General features: G+C 39.4%; 1 protein-coding gene across 1 annotated transcript in view; it reads left to right on the forward strand.

Annotated features, from left to right (window-relative positions):
* Positions 1–17,850, forward strand: part of Fancm (FA complementation group M) — a 117,888-nt gene extending 100,038 nt beyond the window's left edge. Inside the window, exons 23-25 of the mRNA XM_083142450.1 lie at positions 4,702–4,802; positions 8,857–8,951; positions 16,951–17,850. Of these exons, the coding sequence (XP_082998576.1) occupies positions 4,702–4,802; positions 8,857–8,951; positions 16,951–17,065 (311 nt within the window). The 3' untranslated portion in view covers positions 17,066–17,850. The remainder of the gene's footprint in view (positions 1–4,701; positions 4,803–8,856; positions 8,952–16,950) is intronic.
* Positions 17,851–18,567: the final 717 nt, after the last annotated feature.

Genomic DNA, 18,567 nt, shown 5'->3' on the forward strand with positions numbered 1-18,567 from the left:
GCCAGATCTTACTCCAAGAGAGCTAAGTTGGCAACACTGATGCAGGGGGGGGGAGCCGGGAAGAGACTGTCTCGCAGACCACTATGATATTCCATAATCTGAAAAATTACATCAGTGTAGAATTTCTTCTAGGGCATTAACGATATTCTTTGTGTGGTTTGCTTTCACTGTTGCAGGGTGTCTACCAGTCTGGAAAACTTGGAAAAAGTCGGGGAATTTTATTTTTCTGGAAAAGTCGGGGAAATTTACTATTTTTCTGGAAAAATTTGTATTTTTGTTTCTGGGCATACCAAAGCTAGTGACTTGCTCCTGGCATTTCAAGAAGGTGTAAAAGGTAACAATTTGAAAAACATAGTGGATGGACCAGCAGTTAACTGGAAATTTCTCACCTTTCTCAAGGAAAACGTAGCCATTAATGAGCTAGAAAGTACAACATTGCTGGAAATAGGAAGCTGCAGACTTCATGTTCCTCATGGTGCTTTCAAAGCATCTTTTCAGAATTCTGGTTGGATCGTAGTGGTATTCTTAAGAGCAGTGTACAATTTATTTAAAAATGTTCCAGCTCAGAGAGCAGATTTCACAAGAATTACAGGATCAAAAGTTTTTCCAAAAGAGTTTTGTCCAATTCGGTGGTTAGACAATGGAAATGTGGTGGGAAAAACACAGTACCTTTTGGTACCAAGGAACAAGCAAGGTGTGAAAACTTTAAAACTATTAAGTCACAAGTGAGCAATCCTCTGTTACCAGTCAGGCTAGCTTTCTTTCAGACTATTGCAGCTGATATAGAACCCTTTTTTGTCAGGTTTCAGTCAGATTCACCAATGATGCCCTTCCTTTATGAACATTTGCTCAAGCTACTGAAATCCCTTATGTCCAGGTTTATAAAGAAGTCCATTCTGCTTGAAGCTGTAAGTTCTGAAGATCTTTTGAAACTAAATCTAACTGATCCAGAATGTGTGTTCTCCAAAAGAAGTTGACATTGGATTTGCAACCCGAGCAGCATTTACATCTGTGAAACTATCTGACGTTCAGGTGTTACATTTTCGTGAAGATTGTCTGAAAATATTTCAATGTTTGTGTAAGAAGATATGTATGAGATCACCATTGAAATATAAGCTCACATATGGTGCAGCTTGCCTCTCTCCAGCATCTGTTTTGGATGGAAAAGTAGGTGAAGACCAAGTAAATGTGGCATTACAAGTCCTAGTTGAAAAGTGCCATTTTTCTGGTCCTGCTGCAGATGATATAAAACGGTTCTATACTGACTTATGTAGTAATGACAGTGTGATTGCAAGAATAAAAAAATTGACATTGCTGTTGATCGGCTGGATCAGATGTGGATGACAGTTCTTGAAGACTGTAACAAAAGTGCCTTTATATGGTTTGTCCAGAAGATTTTAATGCTTTCACACAGAAATGATTCTGTTGAGCACAGTTTCTCTGTAAATAAGCAATGCCTTGTGGATAATCTTGATGAGGACTCACTTATTGCCCAAAGATGTATACATGATGCAATTGTAACTTATGCAGGGTTGAAAAAGTCCCTATAACAAAATCTTTAATCCATGCAGCAAGGAATGCAAATGGAAAGTAGAAGGAACCATGATACAACAGAAACTCAGAAGACTCATTTAGAAGAGAGGGAAATAAGTATGGCAGAACTGAAAGAACTGAGTACAAAAAAAGCTAAAATCCTCGAGAGATCTGCAAAGGAAATCCAAGAAGTTGATGAAAAGATGAAAGAATTAAAGAAGAAAATTGTGTAGTGTTTTTTCGAGTAACTTTCACATGTTAATGAACGCCAATTCCATATGTTGGAAAAACATTTCAAGTATTTAAATTGTGCATTTATTTTAAAGGAAGAAAACTATTGTACAAAATTACATTCAGTTTATAAACATGTTATTTTTATTGTGACTACTGAATTGTTATGGAAATAAATTAACTCCAAAAAATTGGTGAAACTATTATCGGTGGCTCAGTCGGTAACGCGTCTGACTACCATGCTCAATGTCCTGAGTTCGATCCCCGGCCAGTTCAAATCCGGGAACTATTCTAACGGTGGAAGTGGCCCCAGCGCCTACCCAGCGTCGAATAACATGGGTACCTGGGGGAAACCCTGGGGGGTAAAGGCAGTCAGGGGTGTGATGCTGATCACATCACCCCCACTCATGACCGGATCAAGAAAGTGTGGGGCGTTACCCCCCCACCCCCTATATGCCTTCATGGCATGGTGCTATTCACAGGGGAGAACTTTTTATCTTTTTTTATTATTTTATAATGTGTGGGTGGATCGGATGGCTATAAGGGGTGAAGGGAAGCCATCAATAATTTCCCATGATGTGATAATGAAAGCTTTCTAGTATATTGGTAAATTCCCATACATATACAGGTACAAGAGGATAAAGTATGCTTTGTGGTGAAAAGATTAATCTGATGTACTACAGTTTATGTTTTTAAACTTGAGTGTGAATTTTCATGTAAGTGCTCTCATTTTCTTGCATATATCATCTTTGACTGGGTGCCAAAACTTTGGGGTTGGGGCAAGGACAGTTAATTTTTCTTGGTAGATAAGGGATAGCATTAAGAGACCATAATGGTGGGGCAAATATTAGGGGATAAATCCCCCACACACACACACACTCCCCTAATCACTGCTACTGTACATACATGTTCATGTTCATTAATTGCCCTAATAACTTGGTCTGGAAAATTTTTGTTCTTGGTCTGGAAAACCTGGAAAAGTCAGGGAATTTTGTCTTCACAAAATAGTAGACACCCTGTGTTGTTTAGATATTATCAGTAGTTTCGTGGCTATGCAAGTCTATTAAACTATTAATACAGTAATATCACAATAGCAAAAACAACTGCCTTGGCGTCAGCCGAAGGTCCAGCCAAGCCTTATGCGATCGACCTTTGGACTTGCCACGAAAGTTCCCGGGTTTTATCTATTCATCAGTCATCCTTATCATGGCAGTTAGCCAAAAGTTGCAGAAAAGTGACACTAAACAACGAAAATAGAAATAAAAGTAGCAGAATGATAGAATGATGGCTGAATTGATATCAGTATGGATTGTGCCATGCGGATCTAATGAAATAATGTGAATGAAGTGAATAGCTTAAATCACAGGATAAAATTTTCTGTGTGGAGGAGTCAAATGGTTTGCAGATCAGGAAGCCTGTAACGACCCTGGGTACCCTGGTTAATGCTAATATCTACCTAGGAACATCTGTTGATACATTATTTTTCTTCTTATGCTATGCAGTGCTATGCTTGTCAATTTCCATGCAAAATACAGGGTGTCTACACCGAAATGTCCTATTTTCAATTTGCTCCATATACAAAATGAAATGAAATTAATTATTTTTTTTTACGAAAATAAGTTGTATGTCAAGTTAAGTTTTTAAAAAAAATTTACAACAAATCAAAACACTTCCACATGAGCCTCTGCGGTGACACGAAGAATGTCTAGCTATATTCAACTTCCATCCAGGTCCGCTGCAACATGTCCGGAGGGATGGTACCAATCACTTCCACAATCCGAGTACGGAGATCTTCAAGGTCCCGCACTGCAGTGGCAAACACCCTGTCTTCACGTAGCCCCAGAGAAAAAAAATCTAATGATGTGATGTTTGGAGACTATGGAGGCCAATGCACGTGTCCATCTCGTCCAATCCAGCGTCCTGGAAATGTTTCATTCAGAGTTTTCCAAACATCCAGCGACCAGTAAGGTGGAGCACCATCTTGTTGAAACCAAAGGTTTTGTTGCAGGTCTTCGACCTTGGGAAAACACAACAACTCCAGCATGTCTAGGTACGTCGTTCCTGTGACAGTCTCCTCAGCAAAGAAGAATGGTCCAATGATCTTGTCGCACGTTAGGCCACACCAAATGTTCACTTTCGGGCTATCTCGCTCCTTTTCCCTGATACTGTGTGGATTCTCTGACCCCCAATTATAACGTTATGCTTATTCACAGCACCAGAGACATGGAATGTGGCCTCATCAGAAAACATTACACTTGACAAGAAGGCAGGATTCCGGTCGATTCGGTTAAGCATGTCACATGCAAAATCATATCTTCGTTGCTTGTCATCAGGATTGATGGATGGCCTGCAGAATCTGCACCTTCATACACATGCAACCGCTTTCTGAGGTCCTTATGAACAGATGCACGTGGCATCTGAAGTTCCCGTGAAGCCTGACGAATTGATTTGCGTGGACTTTGCTGGAACACTTGGCAACCCCATCCATGCCGCTTCAGAATGCTGCCAGGGTCCAGAAACTGTCTGTCCCATGATTTTATCCTCTTGGCGTCTGGTGCTTCTTTATTGTAAAAACAACGAAACTGCCTTTGCACCATCACAATGGATTTAAACTCCGCGTACCAAAGCACAGTTTGTGCCTTCTCCTGCACTGATGCCATATTGGTTTTGATGGACAGCTACACCAACACCAATGTGCGCCACACGTTGAAAAAATTTAGGCAGCAACTTTAAGTTCTTCTGCTCCTAACGGACAAGTCAGACCTGAAACAAGAAAGATTTACTATTTTTAAACTGCCTCAAAAAACTAGGGCATTTTGGTGTAGACACCCTGTATTTTCTTAATGATTAGGTGGTTATGCAGCTCACAAGCTCTTCCCTGATTTATATTAATGAAACTTTAACTTTCTTCTAACAATATCCATTTCCTCTTTTCAGGAGAAACAGCGCAGCTGTTGCTTGCCCTTGTGAAGAGAGAGAACTCCAAGAAACATGCGATTAGGCCTTTCATTAAACCCATTCCTCCTCTCATAGAACAGGTGGGTATTTTATTGTTTTTTGTTTTATTTAATTCCATTTTTATTGGCTCCGTTATCAGTTTTGTACATTAGTAACACCTCTGCTCTCTCGATTACCAGAGGTACATTTTCTATGTTTCTTGAACATTTGAGAATGGAGAGCCATTAACAAGAATATTGTAGGTATGTGTATATTATTTTCCAAATTTATTCCCTGATCTCCACAGATTGAAATTCTGACCCAATCAAAATATCTCTATTACAACTTAGTTATTTAAAATTAAAACTTTTCAGCAGACATCAGTTCTCATTTCATAATACTTTTTTTTCACTGCTGTCTGACTCTCTCTTTCCTTACAAAAAATCAAAACTTCACCACAAACTAATAACAAGCACCACTTGATATACCAATATAAAAAGTTGATTTTGTGCATACCTACTTCTATCTCTTGTCATTGCATTTAAGCTAGCAAGTAAGCCTTTAGGGGACCCTCAGCCATTGACATACGAGGGTGAACCCAAAAGAAACCAGATTTTTTTTAAAAAAAAACAACATTATCACCTTCAAAGTACTCTCCATGACACTTAATACATTTGTCCAATCTGTGATTCCATTCTTGGAAACATTTTTTAAACTCATCTGTTGTGATGGCTGACAGCTCCTTCCTCGTTTTTTTCTTCATTTCTTCTGTCCCTTATGTCCCTCTTCATTTAGGGAAACAAAACAAAAGTCGCACGGAGTGAGGTCAGGTGAGTAAGGGGCATGGAGCAAGAGAGTCATGCTGTTTTTTTGCCAAAAACGTGCGCTAGGAGCTCTTCTTTCAAAACACGGCATGTTTCCACTCGACACTCTTTTTGCTGGTCACTCAAATTCCGAGACACAAATTTCGCAGCGACCCTTCTCATTCCCAAATCTTCCTTTAAAATTCGCTGAACCGAGCTCCAAGATAGTCCAGATAACTTCCCCAGCTCTTCAATGGTCCGTCGTTGTTCTTCGAGCACAAGTTCAAGAATGTTATCGACATTTTTGTCCGTTTTGGAAGTTGACGGACGTCCAGTATGGGGTTTGTCATCAATCAACATGTCACCTTTCTTGAAGCGAGAAAACCACTCGTACACTTGAGTTTTCCCCATAGCGCTGTCCTTGTAAGCTGTGTTCAACATCACAACCATTTCTGCGGCATTTTTCCCGAGCAGGAAACAAAATTTCACAGCCGCACGCTGTTCTCTTACATCGGCCATCACAAAAAACGAGATGTGAGCGAAACTGCTTTTATGAAAAAAATCACCGTGATCAGAGACAACCTTTCCCTGCGAAGCCACTGGGTGCACTGAACTCACAACGAGTTGCTTGATGCTTGCTTGGTGGGAAAAATTCATACTACGGAAGCTCCGCCCAGCACAGCGTTATTCAGTTGTTGTTTTTTTGGGTACCCCCTCGTAGTAGAGGGTTTGTATATGCATGCGTATGTAAGAAACAAACTTAGTTACTCAGGGGTACAGGAACAAATACAATATATACAGGTAAAGGTAAAGTTCCCTGTGCATATAGCACTGTGCCATGAAGGCACATTTAGGGTATGTGAGGGTAGGGCCTCACATATTTTGGATGTGATCTGCACCATGCTCAGGCTTCCTTTACCCCCCACCGGGTACCATTTGATTTGAGGCTGGGTGGGTCCTGGAACCATTTTATGCAGGGACAAAGCTGGGAAAATTCCAACCTTAGATCAACTGCCCTGGGTGTCCCACATTGCAGTCAGACTAGAATTTCATGAGAAAAAAGTTGCAACTGCATGATTGTAACAATTGTATCATTTTCCAACTGAGAAAATAGTGTCATATATGTATATCACGTCATCACGGGTGCCGTAACGGGGGGGGGGGGGGGCAGGGAGACCCGGCCCCTCCAGTTCTCATCCCCCCCAATAGGGGGCCCAATGTATAACTTTCAGCATATTACGTAACTTTTGCACACACAACAGGTGGGAAATTACGCAAGATTCTTCTCTGAAATGGGCAGAATCAATAATGTGGGACTATCACTCAGTTTAAGTGTCAATCTTGTGCACACCAATGTGGTTCCCCTTAAGCCTAACCTGTTTATATCATGACCAATTAAAACCAGTTTTAATCCTTTACTTTTTATAGGGGGTGTTAAGGGACTTTTCAATCACCCTGTAGGCCCTTATATGTAACATTGTCAACATGAGATCAAAAATTACATGCACACACACACACACACACACATATACAGGGGTTGGACAAAATAATATGAACTCCCACCTAATATGATGAGAGACCACCTTTGGCTTTGAGAACAGCCTAAATCCTCTTGGGAATGGATGCATATAAATCCTGGATGGTAGTCAGTGGGATGCTATATCATTCCTCAACAACAAACTGCTCCAATTCCTTCAGATTGGCTGGCGGAGAGAAACAGGCCCGTGCTCTGGTTTCCAATACTGACCACAATGGCTCTTTAATATATATCAAATCAGGCGATTGTGCAGGCCAGAGAAGATGTGTAAATGCATCATCGTGCTCATCAAACCAAACTTGGACAGTGCCAGCGGCATGAATGGGGAAGATGGTATCATCCTGGAAGATGGTAGTCCCTGCTGGGAACAATGCCTGCGTCATTGGATGGACATGGTCACCTAAAATGTCTTCATACACCTTGGCAGTTACACCTCCTTTCAGTGTGACAATAGGACCCAGTGAATGCCATGAAATGACTGCACACACCATTACACTACCGCCACCATGCTTCACTGTTGGCACCAGACAGTCTGGATTGTATGCTTCGGCCGATGTTTGCCATATGTTAACACGTCCACTGGTGGGGAATAGTTTAAAGGTTGATTCGTCGGACCACATGACATGTTTCCATTGGTCGGTAGTCCAGTGTTTGTGCTCCTGACACCACTGACGTCTCCGTTTGGCATTGTCCTGCATTACAAGAGGCTTGGCAATGGTGGCTCTGCTGTGGATATTCTGTTTATGCAGTTCTCGGTGCACTGTTTTCGTTGACACTGCATTCTTGACACGCTCAGCAGTCACTTTGGTTGCGGTGATCTTCCTCTGACAGCCAACAATCCTCCTTAATGCCCCCCTGTCTCTCTCTGTCAGTTTTGTCTTTCTGCCACTATTCTGTTTCACAGACGTCGTTTTCCCCTGCACTTTGTATGCTGTCATGACGGTAGCTATAGTAGCTCGCGATACCCCTACTAACTTAGCGACCATTGTTACGGATGCACCAACTAATTGGGTACCAACAATTTGCCCTCGGAAGTCTGTAAGGTCAGACATAATGGTAGCGCTACACAACACAAAGCCATTCACAGGCTTACTGGTGGCTCATACCTCTATGATCCCTCTGATCATAGGACACGGAGAAAACAAAATATGCATTCCGTGCATGCCAGTGCAGTCAGCAGAGCCTAATCGGGTGTTCATATTATTTTGTCCAACCCCTGTATATAATGTGTGTGTGTGAAGGTAGGTAGGTAGGTAGAGAAGGGCCTTTGGTAATAGTTTGCAGGGGGGGGGGGGGGAATTTGTAGATCCGGCACTGCAGGAATCCCAGGTTTGAATCCCAAACTGGTCATGGATTATTCTTGACGAGTGTTCCTTCATCTTTTATCATATTATCACTCATGTTCATCCTCACAATTAGTAAAGTAAAATCAATCAAAATGAGTTCTGTCAGCTCATTTCATGCAAGTTGTGGTATATCTGTTTGCACCATCTTTTTTAAAAAAAAAAAAAACTGTGCATTGTAACATATAAAAAAGTACAATTACAAATAGTTTTGTGGCTCTGGTATGAAGATAGTACTGTACATACACTTCACAAGGGGTCCCCTTAATGCCCTATCAGAATTACTAGGCAGGCGCTACTGTTGTCAGATTATTGCCATTATTTCAAATTAAATACCACTTTGGAGGTAAAATACAAACTTCCTTACAGAAAGTGTGTTGGGTTTCAGGTTTATATCCAAGATCAGATATATTGCTCTTTAATTTTTCTATTCTAGTAATTTTATTTATACTTGCACTTCTGCTTTTTTCAGAGACTCCAGTTCTTCTCTTCCTTGCCTGGAGTAAATATTGCTATGGCCATTAGGCTGTGTCAGAAATTCCAGTCAATTAAACATTTTTTGGACAGGTAAGTAATTAGTTTCAAACTTTTTTTGGACAGGTAAGTAATTAGTTTCAAACTTGTATATTGACCAAAGACTCAATATGCTGAACAAGGCAGAAATTTATTTTATTTTAAAACATAAACTAAACATAGGTTTCAACCTTATAGCAAGGTCTTCTTCAGACTCTGTACCAAGGACAAATGAAATAAGGTACAAAACAGGAAGATATATACACAAAAATCACTCCCCTTCAGACACAAGATTATTGGGAAGTTGTTTATCTGGAACATTCCTTTCCAGGTGTTCCATCAGGCCTTCTCCTGTAAACTGTTGTTTCACCTGACAGGCGATTTAGATAAACATTTCCTTTCATCTGGAAAGTGGTTGGACTCCTTATCTCACGCTCTTTTTCCTTATTCCTTTCTTTCTTCTTCTTCTTCCTTCTTCTCTCCTCCTTCGCTCTTGTCCTTTCCACTCTTTCTAACACATTCTTACATTATTTGTTTATCTTCCAGTTTATCTTATCTTCTTTCCCTTTCTTCTCTATTTCCTTGGCCTCCTTCCATTTTCTCACTAGTACTCTCTTCTCCCTTCCTATCTTCTTCTTCTTCTTCTATGGTGCTGCAGCCCGATATCGAGCCCTGGCCTCCATAATAGAGCATCTCCATGCTTCTCTGTCCAATGCTTTCCTCCTCCAATTTCTCATTCCTAACATTCCTTTCACATCTTCCTCCACCGCCTCCATCCATCTTCTCCTGGGTTTCCCTACAGATCTTCTACCTCCTATTGTACTATAAGCCACTATCTTGGGTATGCGATGTCCATCCATTCTTTGGACATGTCCTGCCCACTCTAGTCTTTTAAATTTAATAAAGTGGGATATACATAATTCTTTGTATAGATGGTACAATTCATTGTTATATAGTATCCATCCATCTCTGTCTCTTACTGGTCCCCATATTCTTCTCATAATTTTCCTTTCAAAAGCATCCAGGTCCATCTCGGATTTCTTATTGAACGTCCAGCTCTCGCTTCCATAGTACAATGTTGGTCTGATTATAGATTTATATAGTTTAACGTTAGTTACTCTGTGTACTTCCCTGGTTTTGAATATCGGCAATAGGGAAAAATAAACTTTGTTTCCCTGATTTATTCTCCTTTTGATTTCATAGCTTTCATTTTCATCTTTATGTATTTTTGCTCCCAAATATACAAATTCTTCTACTAGGTCAATATCGTCATTACTTACTGATATTGTTTTTCTTGCATCATATGCCTTGGTCTTTCGACTCTGGATCATCATTTTTGTTTTATTTAAGTTTATTTGTAGGCCAACTGTTTTAGCTGCATTTTTAAATTGAGTATATGTTTCTTCTGCTGCAGCCATTGTTCTTGAAATGATAATTACATCGTCTGCGTAAGCCATTATCTGAGTGGTCTTATATACTATAGTGCCATTTCTGTCTATGTTAGTTTGTCTTATTATATATTCTAAAACCATATTGAAAAGTAAAGGAGCAAGTCCGTCACCTTGTTTCAATCCCTGGTTCACTACTATGTCTTCTGTGAGTTCGTTCTGTATTTTAATTTGGCTTTTGGTTCCTGACATTGTCTCACTAATCAGTTTAATCAGTTTTTCTGGTATTTTAAACGTCCGTAGTATGTTTTCCAATTGCCCTCTCAGTACACTATCATATGCCTGTTTAAAATCTATAAAAATCATATATATATCCACATTGTATTCCCAGCATCTCTCAGTAATCTGTCTTAATGTGTAAATCTGGTCTGTTGTTGATCTTCCTATACGAAAACCTGCTTGGTATTCTCCTATGCATTTTTCCGCCAGGGGTTCCAATCTCTCTTTAAGAAGTCCTGATAATATTTTTTATGCTGTTGACAGAAGTGATATACCTCTGTAGTTGTTACATGTTAGCTTATCCCCTTTTTTATATATAGGGCATATAATACTATTCTTCCATTCTTCCGGCATATGTTCTTCTTCCCAGATTTTATATATCAACTGGTATATTGCCTTTATTAATTCCGGTCCTCCTTTTTTGAGTAGTTCACTGGGTATGCCATCTCTTCCCGGTGCCTTATTCCTTTTCTGTCTGTCCATTACTTTCTTAAGTTCTTCTTCTGTTGGTGGTTCGATTTGAACTTCTATATTACCTTGCTGTTCTCTATTTATCTGTATTTCTATTACATTATCTTCTACGTTCAGGGGTGGGTTTAGTAGCTGTTCAAAATAGTCTTTCCATACTTGCATAATCTCCTGTCTTTCACTTACTATTTCTCCCTCACTTTTGCGGATTAGATCTGTTCTTGGTTTGTACCCTTCTTTGAAGGATCTAACTTTTCTAAAAGCTTGTTTTATATTATTTGCCTTAAATTCTTCTTCTATCTGTCTCGGGTTATCATTTATATATTTCCGTTTCTTCTTTCTACAAATTTTATCCGCTGCCTTTCTTGCTTCTTTATACACTTCTTCTCTTCCTCTAGTTGGTCTATCCTGGTATTCCATGCATTTTCTATTCCTAAATTCAATCGCTTGCTTACATTCAGTATCAAACCACTCCTGTTGTTTTGGTTTCTCTTGATATCCTAGGATTTCTCTCGCTGTTGTTGTTACATTCTCCCTCACTTTTTCCCACATTTCTTCTATAGTCTCTCCTGGTATTATTGGGTTTCTTTGCATTTTTTCCTTTATAACTCCTCTGTATTCAGTTAGTTTTTCTTCTTGATATAATCCCTCAGTCTTGTATTTGTCCTGCCTACTATTTTTACTTAGTTTATTTTTGTTCATTCTGCATCTATATTTGATTGTTACTAGATGATGATCCGATCCACAATGTGCTCCTCGCATAGTTCTTACATCTAATATGCTTGTGGCGAATCTCTCATCTATTAGGACATGGTCAATTTGATTAAATGTTTGACCATCCGGTGATATCCATGTTGTTTTGTGTACATCTTTATGTGGGAAAATAATGGAGCTAATTATCATGTTCTTACTTACTGCAAATTCCATTAATCTCATCCCATTCTCATTGGATTCATTGTGCAGACTATGCATACCTATCGTTCCTCTATATTCTTGCTCTTTTCCAATTTTGGCATTCATGTCTCCTAAGACTATTATTGTATCATTATTGGACGTTGAATCATAGACTCTTTCCAGCTGTTGGTAGAATAAATCCTTTGTTACCTCATCCTTTTCCTCTGTTGGAGCATGGGCATTTATCAAGGTTAGGTTAAAAAGCCTGGTCTTAATTCTTAAGGAGCATATTCTTTCACTGATTGGTTTAAAATCCAGGATATTGTTTTTAATCTTCTTATCAATTATAAATGCCACTCAAAATGCTCTTCCTCCTCCTTCTTTTCCACTGTAGCAAATTGTATGAGTCCTATGTTCAGTGATTCCTTTATCTTTCCATCTTGTTTCTTGCACAACTGTTATCTGGATGTCATATTTCTTAGTTTCTTGTATTAAACCTCCTATTGCCCCTGGTTTATAGAGTGTTCGGACGTTCCATGTACCAATCTTCATATCCATTTTCCGTTGCCTTTGTCGTTTCCATTTGTGGCTACCATTCCGAGGCTCCTTTTCTGGTTTCGAAACCTTTCTCATTTTGCGGTGTGGGGTTGTCAGCCCCACCCCAACCCCCATACTTGGAGGACCAGGATTTTTGATTGAGGTTTACTCCCCTAGAGAGACTGGCTTCACTACGCCTTCGGAGCCCTCTCTGCCCCTTTGGTTTTCTGTCAGGGTTCCTTACCTTAGCCTTTGGGGATCCTTCCCCTCCCTGCAAGACAGCAGGGGCTGAGCTTTTATAGTGGCGGCTCTACCTCGCCACATCACAGGATTTTCCTCGGAGTCTTGCAGTATTTACTGAGATGTAGGTGCCACTCCACATCTCGCTGCCTCCTCTAATCCTGCTGCTGCTTGTCCGCGACTGTTTCCAGCTAGCCAACATATCTGCTGGCCGTTCCCCTATCCGCAACCTGGGGACGCTCCTGGTGGCATGCAGCTTTGCCTCTGGGAAGGTAGCCCAGCCCAGGCCCTTCCTATCTACTTAACCTAATCCCATTCTATGAGATGTCCTGTTTCTCTTGTGTGCTTAAATATCGCATTTCTCTCTTGCTCCTGTCACCACAGACCTTGCTAGAATGTTGAAACGTAACGTTTAGTTTATGTTTTAAAATAAAATAAATTCTGCCTTGGTCAGGATATTGAGTTTTGATTATCATGGAAACAAGGCTTAATGGTGTTGTAATTGTATATTGAAAAAAATCACGTGTGTGCACTTTTCATAATAAATTTCCGCAGGGAAAAATGGAAATGGTAAGTGATACTGTATAATTAGCCCATAATGGCAAATTTTCATATCATCCAAATTGCTAGTACAGGGTATATACCAACTGGGAAATTCCTTGAGCTTCAGGAACTATGTGTGAATTTTTGGCACTGAGAATTATGCATGAATATTCTCGAGAAGTGTGAAAATTAATCATATTTAATTTAAAATTCAATATAAGACGTAAGTGAGTTACTAAAGATATATCCGCAAAACTTACTTGTAAATGTTCTATCAATTTCGGTGGCCTCTGGCACCATCCACTTGGGAACTCGATGCTTTACTGTTAGGTTGACTTCCGGTCAGGCCCGTAGCCAGGCAGGGGCCAGGGGGGGCTCAGCCCCCCCTGACATGGTCGCCAGCCCCCCCTGACATGGTCGCCAGCCCCCCTGGCACTGCCGCCAGCCCGCTTGATATTAGGTAAAACTATTTTGTAATCTAATTTGTTTGGTTGAAGAGTGAAAATGTAGACAGAATATATTATTTTGTTCACAACTTCGTTCGTTCATCCTGTTTATGAGCAGAAGTCTAAGCAGCGGCAAGTGTTTAGAAGATTCTCTAGACTTTAGAAAGTTCCTTCATAGGGAGCCTTCTTTATCTACCTTTCCTGCCCCTGTTGCAGCCACTCGTTTGACAGAAATCTGTGACTTTGATGTCATTATCCACATTCCTTCCGCATCTGCATCAAATGTCAACAGATCCCAAGTTTTATTCCTTTGGCCGGGGGTGGAATGTACGGTAGGCACTATGATTGAAGTGAATATTGTACATTTTAACATGTATGATATAAATATTTATCATCAAAAATAGTATAGAGTGTGTATTAAGGGATGGTGTCAGTAGCATTTATTAGCACTTCAAGAGATGTTTCAGAAGATCTGGAAAAAACTGTAGTATTTGAATGATATTCCTAAATTTTATATTTTAAATTAACTTAATATCCCCTGACACACATAACTTTACCTTCATTTAATACTAATAAACTTTTAAAAAATGGACTTGGTTTACAAAGCCCCCCCTAATAACCCGTGAGCCCCCCCTGGAGGTCAGTTCTAGCTACGGGCCTGCTTCCGGTTTCTGTTGTTGTTTCCTCGACTACCGCTAGGGGTGCTAGTGTAGCCATTTCGTCTGCTGCGCATAATGGGTTTGAGCTGTTGTAATAGCGGAAGCCAAACATGATGAGCCTGCCCGCTGTCAATATTCAGCTTGTGCGGAAAGTGCATAATTGCATGCGTCTCTTTGATTTTGGTGTTGATTAGGGGTGCCTAACTGAAACTTTTTGGAACCTGTGTTTGTTGAACTTGAGGTGCCTTGCTAGTCCGGTAATGGGTTGGCATTTGTTTCCGTCCGATAAGTGCTGTTGTATACGCTCGTTGACAGATCTGATGGATCTGCCAATGTAGTGTGAGTTGCACTAGCAAGGCACCTCAAGTTCAACAAACACAGGATCCAAGAAGTGTCACACACCCTAACTGACACCAAAATCAAAGAGACGTATGCAATTATGCACTTTCCGCACAAGCTGAAAATAGACAGCGGGCAGGCTCATCATGTTTGGCTTCCGCTATTACAACAGCTGAAACCCATCACGCGCAGCAGAGGAAATGGCTACACTAGCACCCCTAGTGATTGTCTATGAAACAACAACAGGAACCAGAAGTCAACCTAACAGTAAAGCATCGAGTTCCCAAGTGGATGGTGGCAGAGGCCACCGAAATTAATAGAACATTTACAAGTAAGTTTCGCGGATATATCTTTAGTAACTCTCGTAGGTCTCATATTATCAACCTCATTGTTTATTCCCCTCAACATAAAATGCAATTTTGGGGTCTTCTTTAACTGTCATCTCTCTAGCTTTATTGAGCCTTGAGACAGTCTAGGGGGCCTTTATATTAGATAACAAAAAAGAGGTATGGGGAATTGCTAATTTACACTTCCCTTAGTGAACAGTTCATTATTACCTGGATGTCTTGCAGGTAATTAATTAATTCTAGAGCACCTTTTTAAATTTTAAAAGTAGGAGGGGGTGGGGGGAGCAGCCTCTGAGGCACAGTAGTTAGTACACCACACTGTGATGCGAGGGATCCCACTTTCGAGCCCTGGCTTGGGCGTTTTTTGTGAGTGTCCCGTCATCAATTTCATCATATCATCCACATCTATGCAATTAGCCAAAAATAACAGAAAAGTGAAGTAAAATAAACTAAATCAATCAAGCAATTTAAAAGTGAGGGTTTGCCTACTTTGTGTTAACATTAGATGACTCAGTTGAGGCAGTTCTTTAATTTTGGATGTCTAGAAGGTAAGGGGGGGGGAGGTGATGGAAGAGTTGTCGTTCATCATTTACTAATTTTAATTGGTTTGGACATCACTGTGTGAATGGGGGTCCATAAAGTATACTTGGTAAGCTGTATAAGAAACTGTTTGTAAATGTTCAATGTAAAATGTTAATGCAAGTTCATTTTTGTTGTAAGAATTGTTGTTATTTTTCATCTTGAATTTTTTGAAAATTTATCTCGAAAACCTTAATTATAATTGATTTTTCTATGAATAAATTCCAGACTATCACATAATGCCTATTCCACTTTATAACATATTTTTAGAGAAGAATTTTGTTTAGTGTTGAAGAACGTTTGTTTGCTATAGGAAAATAACGTTCAAGAATGCAAAACAAATCTACAGGCACCAGCCACATTTTAATATTCCTCGACTTTTCCAGATTTTTCTTACAAAATTCCTTCATTTTTCACATTTTTTTAAAAAAATAAATTATCAGTATGGGTAACTGAGTAGTACTCCAACTTTTGATTAAAAAAATCTATCTACAGGGTGGGCCAAAAGTCATAATTACATGTTGATATATTATTATTATTATTGATGTAGAAAATTGGTAGTTGCTGCAGAAATTGTATTGAACTGAACATGTTGGTAAATGAAACACAAGTAACACATGGTGCCACAATGTGTCTGTAAACTGCAGCATTTGGGCAGATCTGGATCAGAAAAAACAAATTATTACCACACAATATGTGTGAGGAGGATAAACATTCCTCTCAACCTACGATGTTTTTCATTTTGCTTGTGAATAATGCAATCGTGCACTACAAAGAGTGTCTGATTGTGACTCGTTGTGTACTGTAGTTCTGTAACAGTGGAACTTGTTTTACAGTTTTCACAGGACTAAGATGAAGAAGGAAGTATGATCAGTACTCCAATGTATTTCTCAATTTAAGAAAAATGCAGAAGTATTACAACAATCTAAGTCAGGACCTTTTCTCTCAACTAATCTGTTCACGACTTAAATAATCAGATATGCAAACATACAAGATTGTTGACAATAATCTTTAAAAGTTGCAAGATAAAATCTTCACTCTTTCTCACTGGGAGTCCAGGCATCCCCAATGACGTAGTGGTAATGTTGTTGCTTTGTAATCAAGAAGTCCTGGGTACAATATCCAGCGGAGGTAAATGGTGTTTCGGATAGCACTTTAAACTGTAGGTCCAATCCCAATTAGCCTATCTATGCATAAGCTGGACATAAAATCATTCAGTCTAGTGCCTTCAACACATCCCTAATACATGGACTATGATAGATGTTGGAAAATTTTGCCATATTTGCATTGCTACATATGCAGCTGGGTTTAACTGTTTGTATTTCTCCTTGCAGTTCTAATCCATCTGTTTTGCAGTCTTGCATAGGACTAAGCCTGGATGCAGCAGTGAAAGTCCAGTGCATTTTAAGATCAGTTTTATGCAGTTCAAGAGGTATAAATGACAGGTAGGGTAAATAATGCTAAACAGTTGGATGGAAATGAAAAAAAGGACTATTTATGTATAATTGTGTGAAACTGTGATCCATCATCATCTTTGTACAAATGTATATGCGTTCAGCCCTTGCAAACATTTGAAGATCATTTCTGATATTTTTGATATTATCTCTTACCCTAAATTTTTTTGGGTGTAATACAGAGACCTAGTTGGAAAATTATTTCTTTTTTTATGCAAAGTTGAAGTTGAGTTAAATTAATAATATTAATATTTATTCTGTTAATTAGTATTTGTAGCGTTTTAACATCACACCCATTTTTATGAAGGAATAAAAAAATAACAATAATATGTATAGTCTGATGTTATTTCTACAGCTGATGGCTCAATTGTGTTACACAATTAAGTCTAAAACCTTAAAAAAAAAAGTTAATTAATAAAACTACAGAATTTTTTCTAGCAGACGTAGTGATCCAAATGTTACTGAGAGATTTGATTCATCGCACAAGAAAATGTATAAACAGTCATCAGTTGATCATTGTCATGTAGTATACCCAAAACTCTTTAAGGCAATAGACAATATTGGAACAATCAGTGATATCTTGAAATGCTTTACAGAGATTATATTTATGTATAAAAATATATGTACTATTACAAATGTAAGATAATAATTATTGTGTTCCTTAATATTTTAAAATGTAATTCTTTGTTATCTTGTTGCAAAGTTATATTATTTTTTTATTTATTTCGTTACCTTTTGGACTATTAACTGATAATTTTTTGTTTTGTGTGGATGATTTTGAAGTCAAGTATAAAAGAATAAGTGAAAGTATTGCCAAGTATTTTCTTATTTTCAGCCTTCTCGTACAATACCAAATTGTATTGAAAAATGGTTATACACATTCTAGACTACTCTGAACTATAAGGGTTGCCCAAATGAAAGTGAGACTTTTTTGATTTTTCTGTTATGATTTATTGGTTGGAAAATATGAACATACAGGAAGTAAAAGTGATCCATGGGTGACATATCCTCTACACATAGTCACCTTGTCTGTTCAAGCAAGTGTCCCAGCACGTCACAAGGGTATGGATACCCTGAGTGAAGAACGTCCGTGGTTGACTGCGGAACCAATCTTCAACGACATCACGGACCTCAGCATCGTTGGAGAACCGGCTGCCCTTCAGATGTTTTTTTTAGTGGCCCGAAGATGCGGTAGTCTCAGGGCGAGAGATCGGGGCTGTACGGGGGATGGTCGGGGACTTCCCAGCGGAAATGCCACAGCAGATCACGGCACACCTGTGCAACATGAGGGCGTGCATTGTCGTGCACCAGAAGAACCCCATTTGGCAACATGCCAGGTCGCTTACTCGTGAGGACCGATTTCAGTTTGTTTAGGGTAGTGCAGTATGTGGTTAAGTAGACAGTCCCACCTGCGTCCAGCCAATCCAAAAGCAATGTGCCCTTATTGTCGAAAAAAAAAGTAGCCTTTTTTGGGCCTGTTTGGACGAGACCATGTTG

The sequence above is a fragment of the Lepisma saccharinum genome, chromosome 21 (assembly GCF_977018435.1).
Source record: "Lepisma saccharinum chromosome 21, izLepSacc3.1, whole genome shotgun sequence".
NCBI classification, from domain to species: Eukaryota; Metazoa; Arthropoda; class Insecta; order Zygentoma; family Lepismatidae; genus Lepisma; species Lepisma saccharinum.